This window comes from Lingula anatina, chromosome 2 (assembly GCF_051362555.1).
Source record: "Lingula anatina isolate TDL-2025a chromosome 2, LinAna3.0, whole genome shotgun sequence".
NCBI classification, from domain to species: Eukaryota; Metazoa; Brachiopoda; class Lingulata; order Lingulida; family Lingulidae; genus Lingula; species Lingula anatina.
Window position 1 is genome coordinate 20771445 of NC_141768.1, and position 25143 is coordinate 20796587.

General features: G+C 38.3%; 4 protein-coding genes across 5 annotated transcripts; 1 reads left to right on the top strand and 3 right to left on the bottom strand.

Annotated features, from left to right (window-relative positions):
* Positions 1-845: 845 nt before the first annotated feature.
* On the bottom strand, positions 846-3579 carry LOC106160306 (uncharacterized). 2 transcript variants are annotated; one of them, XM_013536858.2, is made up of 2 exons: positions 3409-3579; positions 846-2868 (listed from the first exon to the last, which is right to left on the bottom strand). In XM_013536858.2, exon 2 carries the CDS (start codon positions 2847-2849, stop codon positions 1551-1553), a length of 1299 nt encoding a protein of 432 aa, XP_013392312.2. In that variant the 5' UTR covers positions 2850-2868; positions 3409-3579; the 3' UTR covers positions 846-1550. The 2 variants fall into 2 exon arrangements, with proteins under 2 accessions (XP_013392312.2, XP_013392311.2); XM_013536857.2 differs by lacking the exon at positions 3409-3579 and adding an exon at positions 3112-3213.
* Positions 3580-5522: 1943 nt separating this feature from the next.
* On the bottom strand, positions 5523-8987 carry LOC106160305 (uncharacterized). The gene is made up of 2 exons (XM_013536856.2): positions 8730-8987; positions 5523-7759 (listed from the first exon to the last, which is right to left on the bottom strand). Exon 2 carries the CDS (start codon positions 7739-7741, stop codon positions 6443-6445), a length of 1299 nt encoding a protein of 432 aa, XP_013392310.2. The 5' UTR covers positions 7742-7759; positions 8730-8987; the 3' UTR covers positions 5523-6442.
* Positions 8988-11415: 2428 nt separating this feature from the next.
* On the bottom strand, positions 11416-12732 carry LOC106160303 (uncharacterized). The gene has a single exon (XM_087003120.1). It carries the CDS (start codon positions 12730-12732, stop codon positions 11416-11418), a length of 1317 nt encoding a protein of 438 aa, XP_086859246.1.
* A 2477-nt stretch (positions 12733-15209) lies between these two features.
* LOC106160345 (cerebellar degeneration-related protein 2-like) lies at positions 15210-24370 on the top strand. The gene is made up of 4 exons (XM_013536922.2): positions 15210-15404; positions 16790-16902; positions 20265-20413; positions 20990-24370. The coding sequence occupies exons 1-4, from the start codon at positions 15329-15331 to the stop codon at positions 21960-21962; spliced, it is 1311 nt and encodes a 436-aa protein (XP_013392376.1). The 5' UTR covers positions 15210-15328; the 3' UTR covers positions 21963-24370.
* Positions 24371-25143: the final 773 nt, after the last annotated feature.

Below are 25143 nucleotides of genomic sequence, written 5' to 3' on the forward strand. Positions count from 1 at the left end.
AAATATTTAAATTATTATTTGAATTACTCATTCATGGACCATACCCACCCTTAGATTGCATGCGTTTTACACATGTCAGAAAAAAAACAATAATATATCAGCCATTGCCATCCAAAGTGAGAGATAAAAACGAAATACGAGTAGATATGTTAATTTCCAAAATCACCTAATCTCCTATCACGCAAATTCAAATATAGTTTTTTGGAATGTCTCATACGTTGTCCAAATATTTGCTCTTCGTATTTTTTAAAATGCTTTGTGTGTATGCCTCAAAGGCATGATACGCCAAATTTAAGTTATGAATATAACGTATAATTTGGAAGTGAAAATACGTAAGTGGATATAAACGTTCTGTTATAAGTGAGGGAAGGACGACGACTGTCTGGAGGTTTCAAACGTTTATTCACCGACTGCCTTTTTCATACAATTTCACAAGTATTTCACAAGTACTTGTTTTGAATTAAAAATATTTAAATTATTATTTGAATTACTCATTCATGGACCATACCCACCCTTAGATTGCATGCGTTTTACACATGTCAGAAAAAAAACAATAATATATCAGCCATTGCCATCCAAAGTGAGAGATAAAAACGAAATACGAGTAGATATGTTAATTTCCAAAATCACCTAATCTCCTATCACGCAAATTCAAATATAGTTTTTTGGAATGTCTCATACGTTGTCCAAATATTTGCTCTTCGTATTTTTTAAAATGCTTTGTGTGTATGCCTCAAAGGCATGATACGCCAAATTTAAGTTATGAATATAACGTATAATTTGGAAGTGAAAATACGTAAGTGGATATAAACGTTCTGTTATAAGTGAGGGAAGGACGACGACTGTCTGGAGGTTTCAAACGTTTATTCACCGACTGCCTTTTTCATACAATTTCACAAGTATTTATATTTATATATTTATTTTTCTCCGTATTGATCACGCATTTAGTTCTTTTTTTTTTTTTCGTTGTCTTTACATGATTAAAAGGAATCTTCCATTCTCATGTTGCAAGCCACCATTCAACATTTCCTTATTAGGTTATTTCTAAGAGACTTGTTTTGAATTTAAAATATTTAAAATTTTATTTGAATTACTCATTTTTAGACCATACCTATCCTTAGATTGCATGTGTTTTACAAGTGTCAGAAATTTGCAAATCTTTTGAGAAATTAACCAATCAATCGAACAATATGTGACTTAAACATGTTCTCTCTTTTCCTACCACGAAAACATTTTCTACACTTGTGGACTCAGGAAGAAATTTAACTTGCACTAAATAATTCCCTATCCTTTATCTCATTTGATTTCGTTTTAATAATTATCTTCAATTAGTGAAAGTGTATGTCATTTGCCTTACAACAGTTCATTCAAAAAAAAAAAAACAAAACAAAAAAAAAAAAAAAACTTGCAGCTTGGAGGTTTTCGAGGAAATTAAGAGCTAAGACTTTTCTCGAGCTCGCATCTCAGTTTTCACTGGACTCCATAAATGATTTTATATTGACTGCAGAGAAGCACTGTCAAATTACCCTTCTAATTAAAATCACTTATTCTTAGTTCGAACTGTTTTCTATATTCTGCTTTTTATTTCTCTGTTTCCCAGCCCATGTCCATGGCTTCAGGTCTTGACTGAGGTCCTTCAATGTTTTAACGGTGTATGCTACCTTCTCTGGCGTCACGTACTGGTTGATGACAAATCTCATCAAGGCCTCGTTCTTTGGAGTGGTGGGATATAAAAAAATCAACGGGAAGATTCCATAGGAACAAAGCACATTATGTGTATACATCGCCCTTTCCTGGTCACCAACCATCAGAGACACTATCGGATGGTTTGCGTTTCCTGTTACTGGATAGCCGGCTTCTTTAAGCTGTTGCCGAAATGATTGGGAAAGATTTCGCAAGTCATCCCGCTGTTGGGTTGCCAGTATTGCTAACTCTATCGCCTTTTTGACTTTGACAGCGCTGGGGGTTTGTACATTCTGGCTGAATACGGCTAATGTGGTCGCGTTGTTGAAGCAGTCCGTGACTTCCTTGCTGCTTGCAGCAACACCATTTTGACACGATAGAGCCTTAGCCAAGGACGCCGTTCTAACATGAACGCCGTCTTCTAGCCCTAGATGGGCTACCAGGCCCTCGCCCGCATCTCCCACAACCCCAACAGCATGGCTCTCATCAACGACGAGGATGCAATCCAGACGGCGGCACAACTCTACCAATTCTGCCATCGGTGCTTCATCTCCGTTAGTACTGTATATCGAATCCACGACGACAACTCCGCTCCCAGCTTTTTCTATCCGAGAACGAAGATGGTCCATGTCATTGTGCCGAAACAGCTTCAATCGCGACGAGGCCTCAGCAACGGACACCGCCGTCTTGAAGGTCATGTGGGCGTAATGGTCCATGTAGATGGGGCGATCGTTACCTTTGAGTAAGATCTCTATGACGCCGATGTTTGCGGTTGCACATGTGTAGGTGATGACAGCGGCTTCACTTTTTAACCACCGAGCCAAGGCCAGTTCTGTATCTTTTACCGGGGAGTTAGGTGGGTGAGAAACAATAGAGGATACGTTGTGGTCCATACCAGCACGCAGAATGGCGTCTGCATGTGTCTGGTTCAGTTCCTTGTTAAGCCCAAGTCCCAAATAGTCCGAAGAGTAGAAGTCCACGTGGAATTTTGATTTGTCTAGATTCTCGAACGGGGAGAAGGCCCTATTGAACAAAGTGGCCAATTCCCTTACGTAGTCCCCTGGTAGTCCGCTTCCCAGATGTCGCTTTGTTATTGTAAATGGCTGGAATGGGGTAGTGGAATGGAATAGTTTGTACCACATGGAACAAAACAGTGAGGTCTTCATGTTAGCCAATGGAGTGCGCCTGATTTAGAAAGAATATTCTAATATATTAACATATATTTGGATAATTTTGCTATATTTCATGAGTCCATATCCTAGACTAACCACTTGTATCACTAAATGTCAATCGAACTCTAGAATGTAAAAGAAGAAATAAAGTACCATTTTCCCTTTATAATCTACCACCTGTTATTACATCTAAATAATACTAATTTGTATGAAAGAAATGGTAATCCTCTAGAAACCGCAGTCAGTTTCACGTTACCCTTTTCAGGTGACAGTCGTCCCAAATACAGTATATACTGAGCCTGACAACCCTAACCTGCATTGATATATCAAACAGGATCCCGTACATCCCATTACTAGGACTAACATTCCTGTTACACTGATATAGTTAAGGGTACTGTGCGTACGTGAGATGGGGACCGAAGTAGGTTAATTGACTTAGGGTGAAACAGACCCATAAAATACAACGCACTAAGACAATTGTATAAGAATTTTTAAAAATACATAATTTTGAAGAAGTCTTTGGTTGAAGTAGTCGAATTACCCCTGACATTACCTGTGTCCTGATTTCGTTGCTCGGGATCTGTTGGTGAGAAATACAGTGAAGGACAAGGCTATGAGATGACAAATTTGTAACGGCGAACTTGCTCCAGGGCCTATTGCTATAGCGACAATTGGAAACTTGTAGAGTTGGCATTACTCAAGCTGACATTACAACCAATTTTTCAGCAGTAGCCACGCCTACCGGCGATGTGCAGTGACCCATTTTAAACCATGCAGTTCTGTGTGCAGTGAAAGATGTGAAAGCACAAAAAATTGAAGAATGTGTTTAAAACCATCCACATCTTTCGCAATGTTATTATTTAAAGGAATTTACACTTAAAGAGTTTGAGAAAGCTGACTGTAGCAATGACCAGTAAACAATTTTCACGTTAGGAAAGTGGACTAAACTCATTGAGTAATGAAAAAAAGTTGGTAAGAATTGTATAACCTCTATAACAGAACTGGGCAGAATGGCAGGTCACTCGTCGGACGTGTACACTAATGACGCAATCACTGTGTTTGCAATCAATTTTGTTCTGCACATTGAAAGGTTGTCACCGCTTCAACTTAAAAAAAAGAACTCAAGAGAGAGCTTGGGTACTTTTGTGGATGTGGTGATCTCTGCCAAAAAAAAAAAAAAAAAAAAAAAGGACTGTGCTGTTCGCGTAGGAATCACCCAAGGAACTCTGTAAAACAGTTTATGTTAGCGGGTTCAAGGCAGGGGCGGATCCAGGTTTATTTGAAGGGGGGGTCTGCGGATGAGAACCCGACCTCCACCCCACCCCCCCACCCCCCTTGGCGTGAGGTTCCGGGGCCGCTTAAAGGCCCCGAAAAAATTGGTATTTTAGAGGGTGAACGGTGCCATTTGGTGCGGTTTACAACTATGATTCAGCTAGTCAAAATTATAATATCAAGAGGGGACCATTAGTGTCATTTAAAAAATCGAAGTCGACATAAGTTTCTTTCGTAATTGTGAAAAGATGTTAAGACAGCCCATCTTCTCTAAGGCGACTAAGGTGTTTCTCCGTATTTGGCATGACGTTTCCACCCTTTCTGAGATGTGATCAAAGACCGTTTTTGGAAAGATGGGGATTATTAAATTGATGTGAGACTTTGGTGAGATTTGCTTATCGAAAATGCCCTCACAAAAAAAAAAAAAAAAAAAAAACAAGCGTAAGTGTGGTACAGAGTGCTCAACAGTACGGAGCATTTGTACACAATTAAAATAAATAAATAAATAAATAAATAAATAAATAAACAAAAGACATGTTAATTTATTTATTTATTTTAATTGTATATATATATACACAATTAAAATTAATATATATATATATATATATATATATATATATATATATATATATATATATATATATATATATATATATAATAAAAATAATAATAACACGTCAGCCATTACCATCCAAAGGTAGAGATAAAAGCGAAATGCGAGTAAATATGTTCGTTTCCAAAACCACCTAATTACCCATATGCAAATTAAAATATTGTTTATGGTAATGTATAATACTTTGTCCAAATTTTTAAATACATTGTGTGTATGCGTCAAAGTTATGATACGCCATATGTAAGTTATGAATATCAGATATAATTTGGAAGTGAAAATACGTGTGTGCGTATAATCGTTAATTCGAAGACAAGCAAAGAAAAAGCCTACAGCCTGGAAGTTTTCGAGTAAATTGTTGGTTTACATAATGTACATGCTGGAGAGAGCTAAGACTTTTCCTAAACTTGCATCTCAGGCATCATCTAACGGCAAACAAAATATGTCGAAATAAATTTCTTTCGTAATTGTGAAAAGATGTTAAAACAGCCCATCTTCTTTAAGGAGACTTGGGGGTTTAAGTGAGAGATAAAAACAAAATACTGGTATGTTTGTTTCCAAAACCCCCAAATCTCCTATCACGCACTTTCCAATATAAGTTTTTTGGAATGTCTTATACCTTTTGCAAATTTTTGCTCTTTGTATTTTTCAAAATGATTTATGTGTTTGCCTCAGGGGCATGATACGCCAAATTTAAGTTATGAATAGAACGTATAACTTGGAAGTGAAAATACGTATGCGGGTGTAATCGTTCTGTTATAAGTGAGAGAAGGACGACGACTGTCTGGAGCTTTCGAACGTTTATTCACCGACTGCTTTTTTCATACAATTTCACAAGTATTTATGCTTATATATTTATATTTCTTGGTACTGATCACACATTTACTTGCTTTCTTTCCATTGTCTTTGCGTGATTACAAGGAATTTTCCATTCTCATGTTGCAAGCCACCATTCAACATTTCCTTATTAGATTATTTCTAAGAGACTTGTTTTGAATTAAAATAGTTAAAATATTATTTGAATTACTCGTTCTTGGACCATACCCATCCTTAGAGTGCATGTGTTTTACACGTGTCAGAAAAAAAAACAATAATACATCAGCCATTACCATCCAAAGTGAGAGATAAAAACTAAATAGGAGTAGATATGTTTGCTTCCAAAATCACCTAATCTCCTACCACGCAAATTCAAATATATTTTTTTGGAATGTCTCATACGTAATCTAAATTTTTGCTCTTTGTATTTTTTAAAATGCTTTGTGTGTATGCCTCAAAGGCATGATACGCCAAATTTAAGTTATGAATAGAACGTATAACTTGGAAGTGAAGATACGTATGCGGGTGTAATCGTCTGTTATAAGTGAGGGAAGGACGATGACTGTCTGGAGCTTTGGAACGTTTATTCACCGACTGCCTTTTTCATACAATTTCACAAGTATTTATGCTTATATGTTTATATTTCTCCTAGTTGTTGTTTTTTTCATTGTCTTTCATTCGAAGACAAACAAAGAAAAATCTGCAGCTTGAGAGTTTTCGATTAAATTGTTGGTTTACATAATGTACATGCTGGACAGAGCTAAGATCTTTCTCGAGCTCGCATCTCAGGCATCATCTATTTGAAGTTATGACTGGAGTCCATTAATGATTTTATATTGACTGCAGAGAAGCACTGTCAAATGACCCTTTCAATTAAAATCACTTATTCTTAGTTGGAACTGTTTTCTATATTCTGCTTTTTATTTCTCTGTTTCCCAGCCCATGTCCATGGCTTCAGGTCTTGACTGAGGTCCTTCAATGTTTTAACGGTGTATGCTACCTTCTCTGGCGTCACATGCTGGTTGATGACAAATCTCATCAAGGCCTCGTTCCTTGGAGTGGCGGGATATAAAAAGATCATCGGGAAGATTCCGTTGGAGCAAAGCACATTATGTGTATACATCGCCCTTTCCTGGTCACCAACCACCAGAGACACTATCGGATGGTTTGCGTTTCCTGTTACTGGATAGCCGGCTTCTTTAAGCTGTTGCTGAAATGATTGGGAAAGATTTCGCAAGTCATCCCGCTGTTGGGTTGCCAGTATTGCTAACTCTATCGCCTTTTTGACTTTGACAGCGCTGGGGGTTTGTACATTCTCGCTGAATAAGGCTAACGTGGTCGCGCTGTTGTAGCAGTCCGTGACTTCCTTGCTGCTTGCAACAACACCATTTTGACACGATAGAGCCTTAGACAAGGACGCCGTTCTTACATGAACGCCGTTTTCTAGCCCTAGATGGGCTACCAGGCCTTCGCCCGCATCTCCAACAACCCCAACAGCATGACTCTCATCAACGACAAGGATGCAATCCAGACGGTGGCACAACTCTACCAATTCTGCCATCGGTGCTTCTTCTCCGTTAACACTGTATATCGAATCCACGGCGACAACTCCACTCCCAGCTTTTTCTATCCGAAAACGAAGATGGTCCATGTCATTGTGCCGAAACAGCTTCAATCGCGACGAGGCCTCAGCAACGGACAGCGCCGTCTTGAGGGTCATGTGGGCGTAATGGTCCATGTAAATGGGACGATCGTTACCTTTGAGTAAGATCTCCATGACGCCGATGTTTGCGGTTGCACATGAGTAGGTGACGACAGCGGCTTCACTTTTTAACCACCGAGCCAAGGCCAGTTCTGTATCTTTTACCGGGGAGTTGGCAGGGTGAGAAACAACACAGGAAACGTTGTGGTCCATACCAGCACGGAGAATGGCGTCTGCATGTGTCTGGTTCAGCTCCTGGTTAAGCCCAAGCCCCAAATAGTCCGAAGAGTAGAAGTCCACGTGGAATTTTGATTTGTCTAGATTCTCGAACGGGGAGTAGGCCCTTTTGGCCAAAGCGGCCAATTCCCGTGCGTAGTCCCCTGGTAGTCCGCTTCCCAGATGTCGCTTTGTTATTGTAAATGGCTGGAATGGGGGAGTGGAATGGAATAGTTTGTACCACATGGAACCAAACGTTAGGGTCTTCATGCTGCCAATGGAGTGCGCCTGATTTAGAAAAGAATATTTTAATATATTAACATATATTTGGATAATTTTGCTATATTTCATGAGTCCATATCCTAGACTTACCAATTGTATCTCAACGGCACTATGATCTTTGTATGTGCACAGACAGTCACTGCTAGGCCAACATTGGCAAGTGGGCGATGGAAGTTCGTACGAAATCCTCCAATAAATTTAAAGTATTTATCAATCAAATGAAAAACTGGAGGGCGTGGAAAGAAAAAAGCATTGTCTGTGGACATGTCACCGTTGAATTAATTGAACTTGTTAAGAAAGCATTATTGTGACCGGTCTGGTTACGGTCTGGATCACTCTTTCCACATACCTGGGAATATCGTATCTATGGTCGGTCGCTTAGTACAATACTGAACTGCATAGAAAGACACAGATACATGCACCGCCGCATACTGATTATGTGCTGAATACCAGTTGATATCACAGGCGAGTATCTTATAACGCGATCAATAAAGTGATGATAAAACCATTCATTGTTTATAAAAACTATAAAATTAATACAATTACTTGGAGATGTAATGTTTATTTGCGAAATTCTTTAAAATTCGTCAGAATATTAACATCCGCAAACTGTACAAAGAGTATGCTATTACTATTACATCTAATTAATGTTCATTTGTATGAAAGAAATGGTAACCTTTTTCAGGTGACAGTCGTCCCATATACAGCATATACTGAGCCTGAAAACCATAACCTGTACTGATATATCAAACAGGATCCCGTACATCCCATTACTAGGACTACCACTTCTGTTACACTGATACAGTTAAGGGTACCGTGCGTTCTTGAGATGGGGACCGAAGTAAGCTAATTGACTTAGGACTATGAAACAGACCCATAAAATACTACGCACTAAGACAACTGTATAAGATTTTTTAAAAATACATAATATCGAAGTAGTCTTTGGTTGAGGTGGTCGAATTACCGCTGACATTACCTGTGTCCTGATTTAGTAGCTCGGGATCTGTTGGTGTGAATTCACAGTGAAGGGCGAGGCTATGAGATGACAAATTTGTAACGGCAAACTTGCTCCAGGGACTATTGCTATAGCAACAACTGGAAACTTGTAGAGTTGACACTACTCAAGCTGAAATACACCCAACTTTTCAGCAGTAGCCACGCCTACCAGCGATGTGCAGTGAGCCATTTTTAAACCATGCAGTGCTGTGTGCAGTGAAAGATGAGAGAGCACAACAAACTGATGAGTGTGTTTAAACTTACCATCGACATCTTTCGCAATGTTATTATTTACAGGAATTTATGCTTTAAGAGTTAAACCTATAATGTCCATTTTTTCGCGATGGGGATATTGAACAACCGATTGAAATGAATCTATAGGCCTAACACACTAGTTAAAATGATATATTTTGAAAATTAGAGATATAAGTATTATTTCAAAATTTCAGTGTGATAAATGTCACATCACCTTTGATAAAGGTGACTGTAGCAATGACCAATAAACAATTTTCACGTTATGATAGTGGACTAAACTCACTAAGTAATGAAAAAAGTTGGTAAGAATTGTATAACCTCTATAACAGAACTGGTTAGAATGGCAGGTCACTCGTCGGACGTGTACACTAATGACGCAATCACTGGTGTTTGCAATCAATTTTGTTCTGCACATTTGAAGGTTGTCACCGCTTCAACTTGGTTAGTTTTGTGGATGTGGTGATCTCTGCAAAAAATAAATAAATAAATAAATAAAAATAAATAAATAAATAAAAATAAAAAAGGACTGTGCTGTTCGCGTAGGAATCATTCAAGGAACTCTCCGTAAAACAGTTTATGTTAGCGGGTTCAAGGCAGGGGCGGATCCAGGATTATTTGAAGGGGGTGGGGTCCACGGATGCAAAGCCGACCCCCCCCCCTCCCTTGGCGTGGGGTCCGGGCCCTCCTAAGGACCCCGAAAAAATTGGTATTTTAAAGGGCAAACGGTGCCATTTGGTACGATTTATAACTTTGATTTAGCTAGTCAAAATTATAATATCAAAAGGGGACCATTGGTGTGATTTTTTTTAAATCAAAGGGGGGTCAGGACCCCCTGACCCCCCCCTCTAAATCCGCCACTGGTTCAAGGTAAGTACCGACAAGTAGGTGCAAGGGTACTATGTCATTTCCTTTTTTAATCATCTGAAGTCTCGAACGAAATCACTAGTAACACTTCTACAGTAAAGAGAAACAAGCAAAGCAAAATTAAATTTACAAAGAATCGGCGGACTGGATTTTATATGTTTTACGAAAGGTAAAAGGGGCGAATAATCAGTGAGGAATACTCCAAGGGGTGGACATTAATCGCGTTTGTGACTTTTTTCCCTTTTAATCCTTTTACCGTTTTCATAAATTTCAAAATTCAAATGCATTTTCGAAAATTCATTTCAAATTTAGGTCGCTCCAACCAAAACCCATCACCATCCCTCCCCGTTACGAACCTTCATGTCTGATCTCGAGTTACGAAGTTTTATAGACATTTTTTACAATTGCTGAAGATTAAATGTTTTAAACTTGGCTTATGTAATACATATCATTGTTATCAGTTAAAAAACTTGTTTCATATTGATTTGTAAGTAATCACCTTTTATAAATATTGTGTCGAAACTGGCAAGTGAAAATAGAGATGCGACGCTACAATGTTGTGCGGATTGTATAAATTGCACCGCTACCGCAATTAATTGGAGACCTAAGGGCAAACATAGTATGTCGAAATATGTTTCTTTCGTAATTGTGAAAAGATATTAAGACAGCCCATCTTCTCTAAGGAGACTAAGGGGTTTCTCCGTATTTGGCATGACGTTTCCAGCCTTTCTGAGATGTGATCAAAGACCGTTGAAGGAGGGTCAAACCGTTATGGCTCATTGGCAAAACCATGTTTATTCTCTTCAGATAGGATCTATTTATTATGAAACTAACATGGCTTGCAAAGATAACATGTTTTCAAATATATATGAATATCAAAGTTAAATTAAACCTGACAAAACGACACCCCTTATTGCAAGTCTAGAGAAGATAGAAATGCATGGAATTGATGATCATATAATAATACATGTGATTTATTTTTTCGAAAAAGTGGGAATTATTAAATTGGTGTTATACTTTGGTGAGATTTGCTTATCGAAATTGCCCCCCCCCCCCCCCCCCCATCAAAAAAAAAAAAAACAACAAACATCAACAACAACAACAACAACAACAACAACAAAATAATAACACATCAGCCAAAACCATCCAAAGATAGAGATAAAAGCGAAATACGAGTAGATATGTTCATTTCCAAAACCACCTAATCGCCCCATATGAAAATTAAGATATAGTTTATGGAAAGGTATCATACTTTGTCCAAATTTTTCTCCTTATAATTTTTAATACATTGTGTGTATGTGTCACAGTTATGATACGCCATATGTAAGTTATGAATATCAGCAAAATGCGTGTGTGCGTATAGTCGTTAATTTAAAGACAAGCAAAGAAAAAGCCGACACCTTGGGGGTTTTCGAGTAAATTATTGGTTTACATAATGTCTTTTCTTGAACTTGCATCTCAGGGATCATCTGTATGAAGTTATGGCTGGACTCCATGAATGATTTTGTATTGACTGTAGTGTAGCACTGCCAAATTAAATTGCCCTTTCAATTAAAATTAATTATTCTTTGTTCGAACTGCTTTCTATTCTGCTCTTTATTTCTGTGTTCCCCAGCCCATGTCCATGGCTTCAGGTCTTTACTAAGATCCTTCAGTGTTTTAACAGTGTATGCTACCTTCTCTGGCGTCACATACTGGTTGATGACAAATCTCATCAAGGCCCCGTTCCTTGGAGTGGCGGGATAGCCAAAAACCCACGGGAAGATTCCGTTGGAGCAAAGGAGGCTATGTATATACATTGCCCTTTCCAGGTCACCAACCACCAGAGACACTATCGGATGGTTTGCGTTTTCTGTTACTGGATAGCCGGCTTCTTTAAGCTGTTGCCGAAATGATTGGGAAAGATTTCGCAAGTTATCCCGCTGTTGGGTTGCCAGTATTGCTAACTCTATCGCCTTTTTGGCTTTGACGGCGCTGGGGGTTTGTACATTCTCGCTGAATAAGGCTAACGTGGTCGCGCTGTTGTAGCAGTCCGCGACTTCCTTGCTGCTTGCAACAACACCATTTTGACACGATAGAGCCTTAGCTAGGGACGCCGTTCTAACATGAACGCCGTTTTCTAGCCCTAGATGGGCTACCAGGCCCTCGCCCGCATCTCCCACAACCCCAACAGCATGGCTCTCATCAACAACAAGGATGCAATCCAGACGGCGGCACAACTCTACCAATTCTGCCATCGGCGCCTCTTCTCCGTTAACACTGTATATCGAATCCACGACGACAACTCCGCTCCCTGCTTTTTCTATCCGAAAACGAAGATGGTCCATGTCATTGTGCCGAAACAGCTTCAATCGCGACGAGGCCTCAGCAACGGACACCGCCGTCTTGAGGGTCATGTGGGCGTAATGGTCCATGTAAATGGGACGATCGTTACCTTTGAGTAAGATCTCCATGACGCCGATGTTTGCGGTTGCACATGAGTAGGTGAGGACAGCGGCTTCACTTTTTAACCACCTGGCTAAGGCTAGCTCTGTATCTTTTACCGGGGAGTTGGCAGGGTGAGAAACAACACAAGAAACGTTGTGGTCCATACCAGCCCGAAGAATGGCGTCTGCATGCGCCTGGTTCAGTTCCTGGTTAAGGCCAAGCCCCAAATAGTCCGAAGAGTAGAAGTCCACGTGGAATTTTGATTTGTCTAGCGTCTCAAACGGGGAGTAGGCCCTTTTGGCCAAAGCGGCCAATTCCCGTGCGTAGTCCCCTGGTAGTCCGCTTCCCAGATGTCGCTTTGTTATTGTAAATGGCTGGAATGGGGTAGTGGAATGGAATAGTTTGTACCACATGGAACAAAACGGTGAGGTCTTCATGTTAGCCAATGGAGTGCGCCTCATTTAGAAAAGAATAATTTAATATATTAACATATATTTGGATAATTTTGCTATATTTCATGAGTCCATATCCTAGACTTACCACTTGTATATCAATCGAACTCTGTAGAATGCAAAAGAAGAAATATAGTACACGGTTTATCGCAATTTTTAGCCCATCAAAACATTTTACTATTTATTATTTACTATCTAAATTTGGGAAAAGGTGAATATTAGTCAGTTTTATCCTAAGATCAATGGTAGTTCACAGGATCCCGTACGTCCCCTTACTAGGACTACCATTCCTGTTACACTGATACAGTTAACGTGCGTTCTTGAGATGGGGACCTAAGTAAGCTAATTGACCTCAGACCTTATGTGAAACAGGTCCATAAAATAAAACGCACTAAGACAAATGTGACGTTTTTTAAAAATAGTACGTAATATCGAAGTAGTCTTTGGCTGAAGCTTGGACATTAAAACGAATGGCTGAAGTGGCCGAATTACCGCTGACATTACCTTTGTCCTGATTTCGTTTCCCGGAGTATATTGGTGAGAAATCACAGTGCAGGGCGAGGCTATAGTTGTTATCTGAGATGACAAGTTTGTGAAGGCAAACTTGCTCCAAGGCCTAGTGTAGCGACGACTGGACAGTTTATAGAGTTGACATTACTTAAGCCGACATACACCCAACTTTTCAGCAGTAGCTACGCCTACCAGCGACGTAATGTGCAGTGACCCATGCAGCACTGTGTGCAGTGAAAGATGTGAAAGCACAACCTTGGACATGATATGTCCAATGCACAACACATTGAGCAATGTGTTTAAACCTAACATCCACATCTTTAGCAATATTATTATTTAAAGGAATTTTTAACACTTTAAGAGTTAAACCTATAAACTCCATTTTTTTCGCGATGTAATATTGAACAGCCGATTAAAAGGAATATATACTACTACTACACTACTTAAAAATGATAGAATGTTTTGAAAATTAGAACTGTAAGTTTTATTACAAAGCTCAGTTTGATTGTTGTCACAAACATTTGATAAAGCTGGCTGAAGCGATGACCAATAAACAATTTTCACGTTATGAAAGTGGACTAAACTCATTGAGTAATGAAAAATAGTTAGTAAGAATTGTATTTCCTTTATAACAGAACTGGGCAGAATGGCCACTCCTCGGACGTGTACACTAAGGTCGCAATCACTGGTGTTTCATGTCAAGTTTGTTCTGCACATTTGAAAGGTGCCACTGCTTCAACTATTAAAAAGAAAGAACTCAAAAGAGAACTTGGTTACTTTGTGGATGTGGTGATCTCGCGTAGGAATCACTCAATGAACTCTGTAAAATCATTCAACGGCATCACACAGAGCAATATAGGCGACCAGGCATCAGCACTGGTCGTCCCCGTCACACTACAGCCTGGAAGAATCGTATACCTTATCAGATGTATCGTCAAAAGATGACATTATCAGTACCTTCTCTAAAAGACAGTGGCAAACACACACACACACACACACACACACACACACACACACACACACACACAGAGAGAGAGAGAGAGAGAGAGAGAGAGAGAGAGACTAAAAAAAAGAGTTTCCAGAGGATCAGTCAACAGGAGACTTCTGATTAGTGGCCTAAGCCAAGGTGTACTCTTACGAAAACTTTTTTTAACCTAACAGATGAAGAGCTAGGGATGGACCCGGCAACCTCATGGCTGTAAAATGCGTCATGGATGCATGTCTGGTTTTCATATGAAGCAAGATTTCTTCTTCTTTGTGGCTTTGTTAGCAGACTCCTTGTTTCATATTAATTTCGGAAAAAATCAGGAGAAGACCGTGAGGCGGGAACTGTTACCCACCTAACTCACCCAAACACATGGCGCATCGCTAACACAATCAGTAAGGCTTGAAGGCAATTTAATTTATAACTCCCTGTTTATGATAAGAATTGAAAATAAAAAAGAGTAAGTTATTCTCTTCTATTATTTTCCATCTATTTGAAAATATTCATAAGTAATTTACTTTCTTTCTTTCTGATAAATGAAGATATTTTAAAGGAGAAAACGAGGAAAAGAAAAACATTACAGGCAAGGGGATGGGTGATTTATTAGCTAGATCTATTCAGATAACTAAACATTCGTTTATATTTAAATATAAAGAAATCTCCTTTGGAGCTACAAAACTTTATCGTGTGACAGGTTTGCTCCGGGCCCACTGAGGTACCTAGGTACTCAAATAGCTCTAGGCAGTCTGTGGTTCACGAGAAAATCTTGGTGATTTATAGACGTGGGGTGGATTAAGCTTCATGTTATTATCTTCGAGGTATGATAGGGAAGGCCTCTATAGATGTTATGGTTTTATAACTCGGATATATAAAACAACAACACCTTCTTTTCGGTTAGCATCATGCTGCCGGAGAAAGAGAAATTGACAACGTATCACATGACAAGTCACATGACGATAATGTGATAAAGCAATCGACCGGCCCGCATACTGATTATATGCTGAATACACGCCACGTTTATTATTAGTCGTTCTCTGTTATCAGTAAGGTTGATTGCAGTTCAGCGCGAACTGAAAAGACGCAAACATGCTGCAGATGTCAAGCGAACTGGACTACGAAAGAGAGAGTCGTGATTCAGAGGAGAACGCTTGGTATGAAAGCGGTAGGTGGATATTTTCTTTAGTCCTCGGTTAGATCCAGTCGTAGACATGTGTCAGTAATGATTCATTCTATTCACATTAACATATAGGCCTACAGAAGAGATCGAGCTGGTGTGTAGACATCTCGGCGTTATCATCAAAGATAGAGGTCTCATGGAATTTGAATGTAGAAGCAGTTAATTCACTGAACAATGTCAGCATATGGGTTTATATAAATTGTTCTACTACATACATATTACGTGTGTGTGGTATGTGTGTGCTAAATTTTCCCACCATCTGCCAGTCACATTGCAGACATTAATCGCAAGAGGCAAGGTCAGATCGATGGTTGAATACTTTAATTTCTCTTCATTTGCCAACTTGGCAGATATTTTCCTTTATATCAGCCTTGATGACGTTCAAACTCCAGCTTCGTATCTGGCATTTCAAATATGTGTTAATGCTGTTATGTTACTGGGAGCTGACTACTAACAGGCCTATATTTCATATATTTGTATTTCAGATAGACAGGCCTTATAAGATAGAGCCAAAATGAAAACTCTAGCTACATGTGTCACTGATTACAAAGAAGCAGTTTTCTTTTTAACATCTCTTCAGTGGAATTAGCATTTCCACTTCTTGCACCCGGTATTTTAGCGCAGCAGAATCCATCCAATGGTCCACTTGGCAAGTTTCTTATTAAAATTGCCTTCTCGCGTGAAGGTACTGGTCAATCCGTCACATTCTTGATCTTACAGATACCCCACCTGTTTCTTGGCTACCTTAATCCATCTCGTACTCCAGCATGTACTTACAGTATTGAACCATGTCAGAATACCACGCCTGGTTATCTTTCTAGTTGAACCCAGCACGCAGCGCGGCATGCCAGCATACCTGCCGTGGCTTCTGTAGTCTAATGGTACCCAACTCTCAAGGTTACATTTAGCTGAAGCCGAAGTCAGTCTGGCTTAATTCATTTCCAAAGTAATTCAGTATCCCATTTGAACCTTCTTCAAAACAACAAGAGATTGAGATTATATCTTGTTTTTATCCAAACCGACAATCGATGTGTGAATCTTGTGTTAGTAACATAATAAAATAAAATGATTACATAAATAAATTAATGAACAGTGGCACATTCCAAATAAGTATGCATTATTGTAGCTATTAAAAAATGTAGTTAAAAAGACGGAAAACATCATGTCTGGGACAGTGCTTATACGAGAATTGTTTCCATTGAATTGTTCGATTTCGCTCTCGGGTTTGAGTCATAATGGGAAATTTATCTGGGATCTTAAGGACCACGCCCCTCTTTTCCCCGGTCGCTTAGTCACATTTTTTTCATTATATATATATATATATATATATATATATATATATATTGCTTATAAGAACGATTTTATTGCAGATTTACAACTGGCGGCTGAGCTTGGCAAAACTTTACTTGAGCGTAACAAAGATCTAGAAAGTCAACTGTGCCAGTATCAACAGTCAAACCATGAACTGGAGCTGGAAAACACGGTAGGTCGTTAGGGTCACTTCTAACAGTAAGGGCCTGTGTTATTAGCTGAATAACATGGTGCTAATAACATGATTGGTTTGCGATAAGAATGTTAAGTGGCAGTAATCCATATCCATCTATCTTTCATTTATTCATTCATTATGGTTTCATGTATTGCTGTATAAATAGAGACATTTGACCTTATCAGACTTATATATAAAAAATATATATTGCGAACCATTTAATTACTTAACTTACTCAAATTGGTATTTTTCATCTTATCGTCAAAATATTTGCTCTAGTGCAAAATTAATAAGTACTATTTTTAGGAAGCATCCTAAGCCCTGTATAGGCCTGCTACGTACTATGAAAGCTCTAAAAATGATAGAGATGGGTCGGCCTGCTTTGGTGTGAACTCGCCTTATATATAGATCTGCGTGCTCCAGTTGCCCCTAAATATCATAAAACTACATTGAATAATGACACATTTTAAACGGAGATGAACTGAACGCTTATGCGGTACGAGATAGCTTCAACATCCCTTGTATCCTAAGGACATCAACAGCGGAATGCTTAATAGATTATATAGATGCATATACCACTTCGTTAATGTACATTTACCCCAGAAGTTCAAAATATCCTGCGCCGTTGCAACTAAGTGCATGGTATGATGGTGTATATATCATACTTGTACATCATCCTGATTCCTTCGAATTCATAAGTAATTGCTAGTGTTACAATCAATCGCCACTGCATGTCTGGTTTGTATGAATGGATCGTGTACGGAAGTTTAGAGGGTAAAAATACAAATTCGTATCTTACGGTTTTTTAATGTTATGTACCACCCATCTCTCTATCTTATGTTTTACTTAGGGATGCCCAAAGGATACATATTAAAGTTTTCTCTTCATTTGGCTTCCTATAGAGTGGTTACATGCATTCCCTGCATTATTGCAGTTTAATCATTGTTTTATATTATTCTTTTTAAAGGATGCAATATACATTTTGGATAAGGCATTGACTATCTAAAAGGAAAACGGAAATTAAAAAAAAAAACAGTAAAACCCTATATACTTTCCCTTTCATTTGGTAATGCAGTTTCCGTCACTTTTTAAATTTTGTCTCCAGTTTTTCTCACGATGAAAACAAAAGCGATTTCTGACGTATTTTTAACAGTATGCATCAAGCTTGCATTATTCACATAGCGCAAGAAGAGTGTACTCTTTTTCCTGTCGTGACAAAAGCACATCTCCATTGGAATAGACAGTTGCCTCATTGTATTTCTCATTATGGGAGTATCATTTGGGGACAACGGGGCACTTCTGTCACTGTGGAATTCTTAATGTTGTTTTTGGTGGTTATATTGCCATTAGAGTGTTATAGATTGGGTGTTAATTTTGGAACGCATTGGTTTTTCACTGGCCAAGTAGTGTGGATTCTTTGGTTATGATGCAATGTAGGTTTGTGTATATTCTAACGCTTCAAAATACTCCTGGTACCACAAAAATACAGGATGAAAATAAACCTACATTTGTGTAATATACAATTTCAAGGCATAGACGCTCTATATAATCATATAATATAAGAAATGTCTAATAAACGAATTGTCATAATGATGGATGATCAGACGACCAGTGGTCTGAGTATAAACAGAAGTTCTCTGTTTTGCCGGATAAAACGCTTCCTAAATTGAAAGGATGTTACAGAAACGAAGGATGAAAAGGAATGCTTATGTTTTTCAGAAGGGAGAGGAAATTAGTAAAGGATAATCGTCGATTTATTAAATATTTCACTGTGTCTGTATTTTATTCTCTCTGCACCCATGTATTTCGTCCAGGACTATGTATGTATTGAGGCAGCACACAGGTCTATTGACCGTAAGTGTTACGTCTTTAGTGCTGCCAGAGGTAACATTATCTAGTCTGTGAGATTCCCACGCGCAAAATGTCAGTGAAATCCCCAAATAATTTGTCTGCGAAGCAATTTCAAAGGCTTCAGATACAATCCCATTACTTTGTTAGTATCGATCCTGTTTGTTAGATCTATGCATTTGAGCATTAATGGACCTCACCACGAAGGCAAAAAGCAGTAGCATCGGTCTGTGACTTCAAGTGGCTGAGAATCAATGGTTATTCTCCGTGACTACAGTGTTATTCTAATGTACAGTTAGAAGCGTGTTTCAAGGCTGCAACTCAAGCACAGTCGTCTCTCCACACAGACTCACTGTGTTTCTAATGTGAATTTGATGATATCGATCTTTTGCTTCTAGGAATTTTAACAAATGAATTTTAGAGCAGGCCATGCTGCAACTAGGTTAATGATGTTGCTAATCTGAAGAACGATTCAGATAATTGGTGGTAATATTTTGAAATTGATTGTAATATTTTGACACTTGTTTTTACATTAGTGAATAACTAGGGATATTTGACGAAGGGCTTTGCGCTTCACTGAATCACTATCATATGTTGGCCGTTTCTAGATTCGCAAACATATTTTTTCCTGTTCTTTCTTTTTTTTCATCAAATTCAGTATTCAGTCAGGTCAATCACGAAGCGTTCAATGGAAATTCAGTTTTATTTCCATAAGTGAAAATTAAGTGTTCTGCGTAGTAGTAAAACTTTTTCATGTTGCCGCGTGTCCAAGGTTGCGCTGAGTCCAAGGTTGTGCTGCGATCAAAGTTGTGTGGAGTCCAAGATAATGTTGGCTGAATGTGAGCGAATTTTGAACATTTTTAAGCGACAGTAGGAGACACTCTGTGATTCAGAGCACATACAGCCACAAAGAGCAGCGATCTTTTTTTATTTGACGGTTTCAGATATGTCCTGAAACCCGGGGTGGTATGTAGATACTTGACGAGATAGGAATTTTTGTAGGATCGATACAGTAATATGTGCTACTGAACGTTAAAATAAGTTTATCTCAAATGCATTATGGATGTGGGTTATTCCATCGGGAGGATGAAAGATAGCATTTCAAGTGTAAATTCATGAGTTTTTGCTCATATTGAGAAAACTGACATGCGAGCTTAGCAAAATTTGTTTTTAAGCATATTTTGTGTCTTGGTTATTTTCTCCGTGTGATTTAAAATTCAGGTTGTTGAGTGCTGTGTAACTAAAAAATTTAAATCTATCATGTCCCAATTTTTAACCACTTTTTTTGCCTATTTTTGTTTTGTTTTGCTTTATTTGTTGTGAGTGTGTGTTGGGGGGGGGGGGGGGTAGCAAATAATCACTGTCAAACTTACAAACCTATATTTTATTTATCTTTTTTTATTCTATTTTATATTTTCTATTCTCTCAGAGATGCGTACATCACGGGCTACATGTATCTGAAATTCATGAATCGAACTATTCACTGATACAATTTATTTCCGATTTTACAGTTTTTGGCGAAGCAGCTGGACGCCCTGCGAGAGGTTAATGAATCCAGGATGAAAGTTTACGAGGATTTAGATAAAACTTCACAGGAACAGGAGGCTGCCAACCAGAAAATGATCGTAGAATTGAAAATCGATAAGCAGACGATCCAACAGTAAATTTCATCTTTTATCGTTTGTCTTTTTTTATTTGTAATTCTTTGTCTGTCTGCTCGATCTAACTTTCAGTCCCTTTTCTGTCATTGTATTTTTGTTATGTTATGTGTTATTCCATTTGTTGAGAACACGGAAAGTATATAAATTGGGCACTGTTGACATTTTCCTTCGGAATTCAGCGGGTCAACTATGTGGCACCCAAATATTTGAATAGTGTCAGGTCCTATCCAAACGAGATCAATAGTTATCAAAATGTAAATATTACCAGGTAAATAGGAAATCGTTGTTTGTCTATTGCTACTTTATCTGCTATTTTAAAGACAAATGAGTATTTCATTAAAAAAGTGGTCAAATGCACTTTTTAAAAAAAGCAATTTCGCTAAAATTGCAATGAAGTTGTAAGACGGAGTCACCCTTGCATGTATAGGCCTAAGCTAACCTTGTTTCCAATAATTTAAATTTTCCTCTTTAATTAAACATACGATATACCGGGTAGGCTTATGTTGATTTAATTAGATTTCTGAAAAACTATGTATGAGCCAAAAAATATTTTCACAACGAACTTAAATTTCCAGACTTGAGGAAACAGTCGACGTTCTGGAAAAGAAATGTAACGACCTACAGACGGAAGTAGACGACTACAGACGTGCAGAAACGCAGCGGCAACGCGTTGAGCAGCGGCGGAAAACTAGAAGTGTGCCCAGTCTCAATGAATCAAACGCACTCAAAAGATATTACGACCTAGGAGATATTTATGACTTGAACAGTCTTCCATTAAATCGGTATGAAAAAGAAATACACGAACTTCAAGAGACGGTAAAAAAGCTACGCGCGCAACAAGTGATCGAGAAAAGAAAGCGCGATGAAATAGCAGACGAACTTTCTGCCGCCACTGCCGAGAGCCAAAATTTTGAAGCCAGAGTAAAAGAGCTGGAGGCAGATTCACTAAAACTGAAAGCTCTGCAAAGCGAACTGCAGGATTTAGAAATGAGAATGGGTAAAATGTGCATTCGATGTAAAGGTGAGTTGAATCTCCACAAAGAAATTGAACATGAAGTGCTGGAACCGCGTGTCGAGAGCGACTTCACAAATGTTGTTCACGCCAAAGTGGTTCGACTTCAGAATGGCGGTAGTGCATACGGGAGCCAAGAATCTCTTAACGTTTTAGCAGCCGATCACTCAACCGGGAATACTCCGCTCGTCTCCCCATCGCCTTCTTTATTGAACGAATTGGATGCTCAGTATCACGCTCTGGTCGAAAAATATGAATCTCTGATCAACTCAAAATCGAAACGCGTGAGCATTGCGACGACAACGCAGTCCTCTTCAACCGATGATGTCCGCCAGAAGGACGCCAGTTCTTCGAAGGAAGTTCAAACAGATACTTTGCTCAAGAAATACCCGACTGACCCGACCAACTGTCACTTCGACCACGGTCCACCGGAATACAAACAAATTTTCAAAGAAATTTTTGAAACTCTCAGAAAATCCATGTCATTCGACGAACAGTTGAAAGAGCAGAAAATGAAGGGCAGTCAATCTTTCTGAGCGGTTTCACTGTCGTAAAATTATACTCAAACATTTCCGTTGTCTTAAAGGCATAGGGGGCATTTGATTGCGCTAGGGCCTCCTTGATACGTATTTTGATCATGTTTCTGATACTATTCTTTTAATGTCCTGTGTCATTTATACCTTGTTCATTCATTCATTCCGACCACTTTGTCTTAAAGTGGTTTTCAGCTTTTTTTCTGTCTTGCCGACCTATATTAATTGCCATTTCTCAACATAATATGAAGCTTCCATATTTTAATGTTCTGTTTTTAAATAAGGAAGCTCAAATGTTCATAATTTGGGATATTTAATTCATTCAATGGATATAATTTACAAAGCTGGCTTTGTTTTGACAAAAAACTCACCCCCTATACACTTGACCGCATATGTTACAGGCCTGAAATCCCATGTTAGAAAATGAAGTGTTTAGGCCTAATTATAATTTAACGTTGATCGTGTCATCTTGCATGAAATTTAAATTTCCATAAACAAGTAGAAGCCATTGTTACATTATACTCACGTGATAAAAACCTTCGCTTCACCTAAGTCAAAATGCATGGTACATGTAGTAGACTATAGTTAGGGAAACAAATCGAGCGATTTTTGCGGGCCAACAACTTTCGGTATATGGTTCGCCTCTACATATATTTTATCCTCACCAAGAATGCGTACGTTAACTTTTCCCAGCTAACGGGGAGCATTCACATTATAGTGCTCTCAGTGCAGTTTCAAATGTCTTCCATTTTAGCTTATGTCTTATAAAACCCCCTGTCATGAAGCGCTTTCCTATTTCGTGTCATTTCTCCAATCTGGCAACTGTCGATTCTTTGTACAGCTCATAATAATATCTTCAAAAGATCTTCACAATACTACTCATGGCTGTTTGGAATAATATAATAATATATATATATAGTGGGCATTCCACAGTATAACCTCTTTCTCTGAGACGAAATATATATTAATTGTTTTTCTGTTTAAACTGACTTAAATTTAAAAGAGAGGTGTCAGAAAAGAGGGTAAAAGATGTTTTGAGGTGAGGGATGAATGGTCCATAAATTTTAGCCATATTCAAGTGCTGTCCATCGTTTTTAAACAGCACACGCTAAATAACACGTTTGCTCTGTTTCTGTTTACTTCATATTTATTTGACGGTTGGCATGTTTTCCTCCGGCTATTTTTTTTTTTCTTCCGCTGGCGATGTCTTCTCGTAACTTTTGTCCCTTTGGAAGTGGTTGTTGTATGAAACCGTAAATCATTCTCTTAAGGAGACACTCAATATTGAGCTATTTGGTTTTTCAATACGGTGTCTTAAAAACTTGCTGATAAACCTTTGACTTCAAACAGATCAACATTGTGTAAGGCCCCATTATTATTTAGTTGATTAAACTGTGGTATTGGCTGTTCATTGTAAAAAGTGTTAAAATTGTACAGTGTATATCCCAAACATTAGGATGTGTTGCACTGTCTAGACCTTGGGTGTTAAAGAACCAGAAATTATCTTTACATCTGATTTCAAAGTCTGATAGCACCAGCTTTTTAAAAATGCAAAAACATGTGTTCAGAGATAATTTTGTTGGAAATGATACTTTTTACGTTCAACAGAATACTTTTCAAAGAAAATCAATCTGCATTTAACTTTCGTACGCTTCACAAGACTTGCTGTCAAAATTTTTAACTCCGATGAAAATGCACTGTTAGTTTATCAGAATAAATGTAAGCGTGTATTAAAATACTCTGTGCCCAGCTCTAGAAATCTATCCCTTCGAATGAGTAAATGTTGTAATGAGATTCTCCCTTTTTTAATCAAATTTGATATGCCAATAAATTATTTTTAGAGCACGTACAGTTATAAAAACCCTATAGTGTAGGTAAATGGTTTATTCTCAAATTTTCTTAACTTCTTGCCTGTGTACTCTATGACTGCATTCCCATAGATTTAGATCGATCCATCTAGATCGACCTAACTCCCTGGGGGTTCACGCTAAATTGCTGTCAGTCGAGCGCGCACGGTTAATTACCCCCTTACAGCTTTTAGTAGGCGGGACAGACATTTAAGCCGGCTAAGCTGACAGTAATCTAGTGAGACTCCCCACAGGGATAGATCGGTCTTAAATCTGTGGGAATGGGGTCTATGATGGGCTTTTTTAACTGTTTTTTACTTTCGTTAACCTATTTATTTTGTTTTGTTTTAAAATACCGTTGCTTTAATAGAGACCGCGCATGGGATTTTGATTCCTAAATCTTCCCAATTTACGTCAAGATTGCCTGTGGTTATCCTCCACAGGGCATGCAACTCTCGAAAACATTATTAGGCTGCTCTTTTATTCTACCATTAAAAATTACTAAAGATGAAAATATGTAAAATCCTTTACTTGTAAACATAATGAATAAAAAATAAAGATGAATCCTTTTTGTTCTTATATTTTGTTGATTTTTGGATGCTTATAAGTGCGAGTTTACTGTTCACTCTGGGTCATTTATCTATAGTTTCTGTTTTGACAGAAAAACTCCTTAACATCGGCCTGTTTTGTTAACTGTTCACAAAATCGCCACAACAAATCGTGAAGACGGACACTTTATGGCGTGCTAAAACACAATCAAAGAAAAAAGCAGGCTTATCTATCGCAATGTCTTTAGCTAAGGAACTAAAGTAGTCGTCGCGTGTGAGATTCAATATCTATATACCGATTCAATTTATATTTATGAAACTTGGAGAACGTTACTTAGTTAAAGCACGAGTTCATGTTTTCTTTGATAAAACAAACTGGTGCCCGTCATCTTAGATATTTGATAATACCTCATCAGTAAACATTATTACCGCGTGAAACCTGATCTGAAGGACTTGAAGTCTGCGTTGATTCCCATGTGCTAAACAGTTAACAAACGAAGTCAGTTCAAATGATAGGTGAAAATAATGGTTCCAATGTGAAAACACAGATCGGATACATACTTGAGAAAAACCAATGGAGCGAATAAGGTTTTAATGAGTTAGAAGTCTCCTTGAAATTGATTAACCGCGCTCGAGTGCGCGCGTGTGTATATATATGTGTGTGCGTGGAATGTGAGCGCCTGCACATTCCATTTACATTGGGACCGGCGTGTCTCTTGACGTAAACAGACAGTATTGAAATTTTGTGAAATTGGTTTTTCATTGCCTCATCTACCATAATAAAAGAAG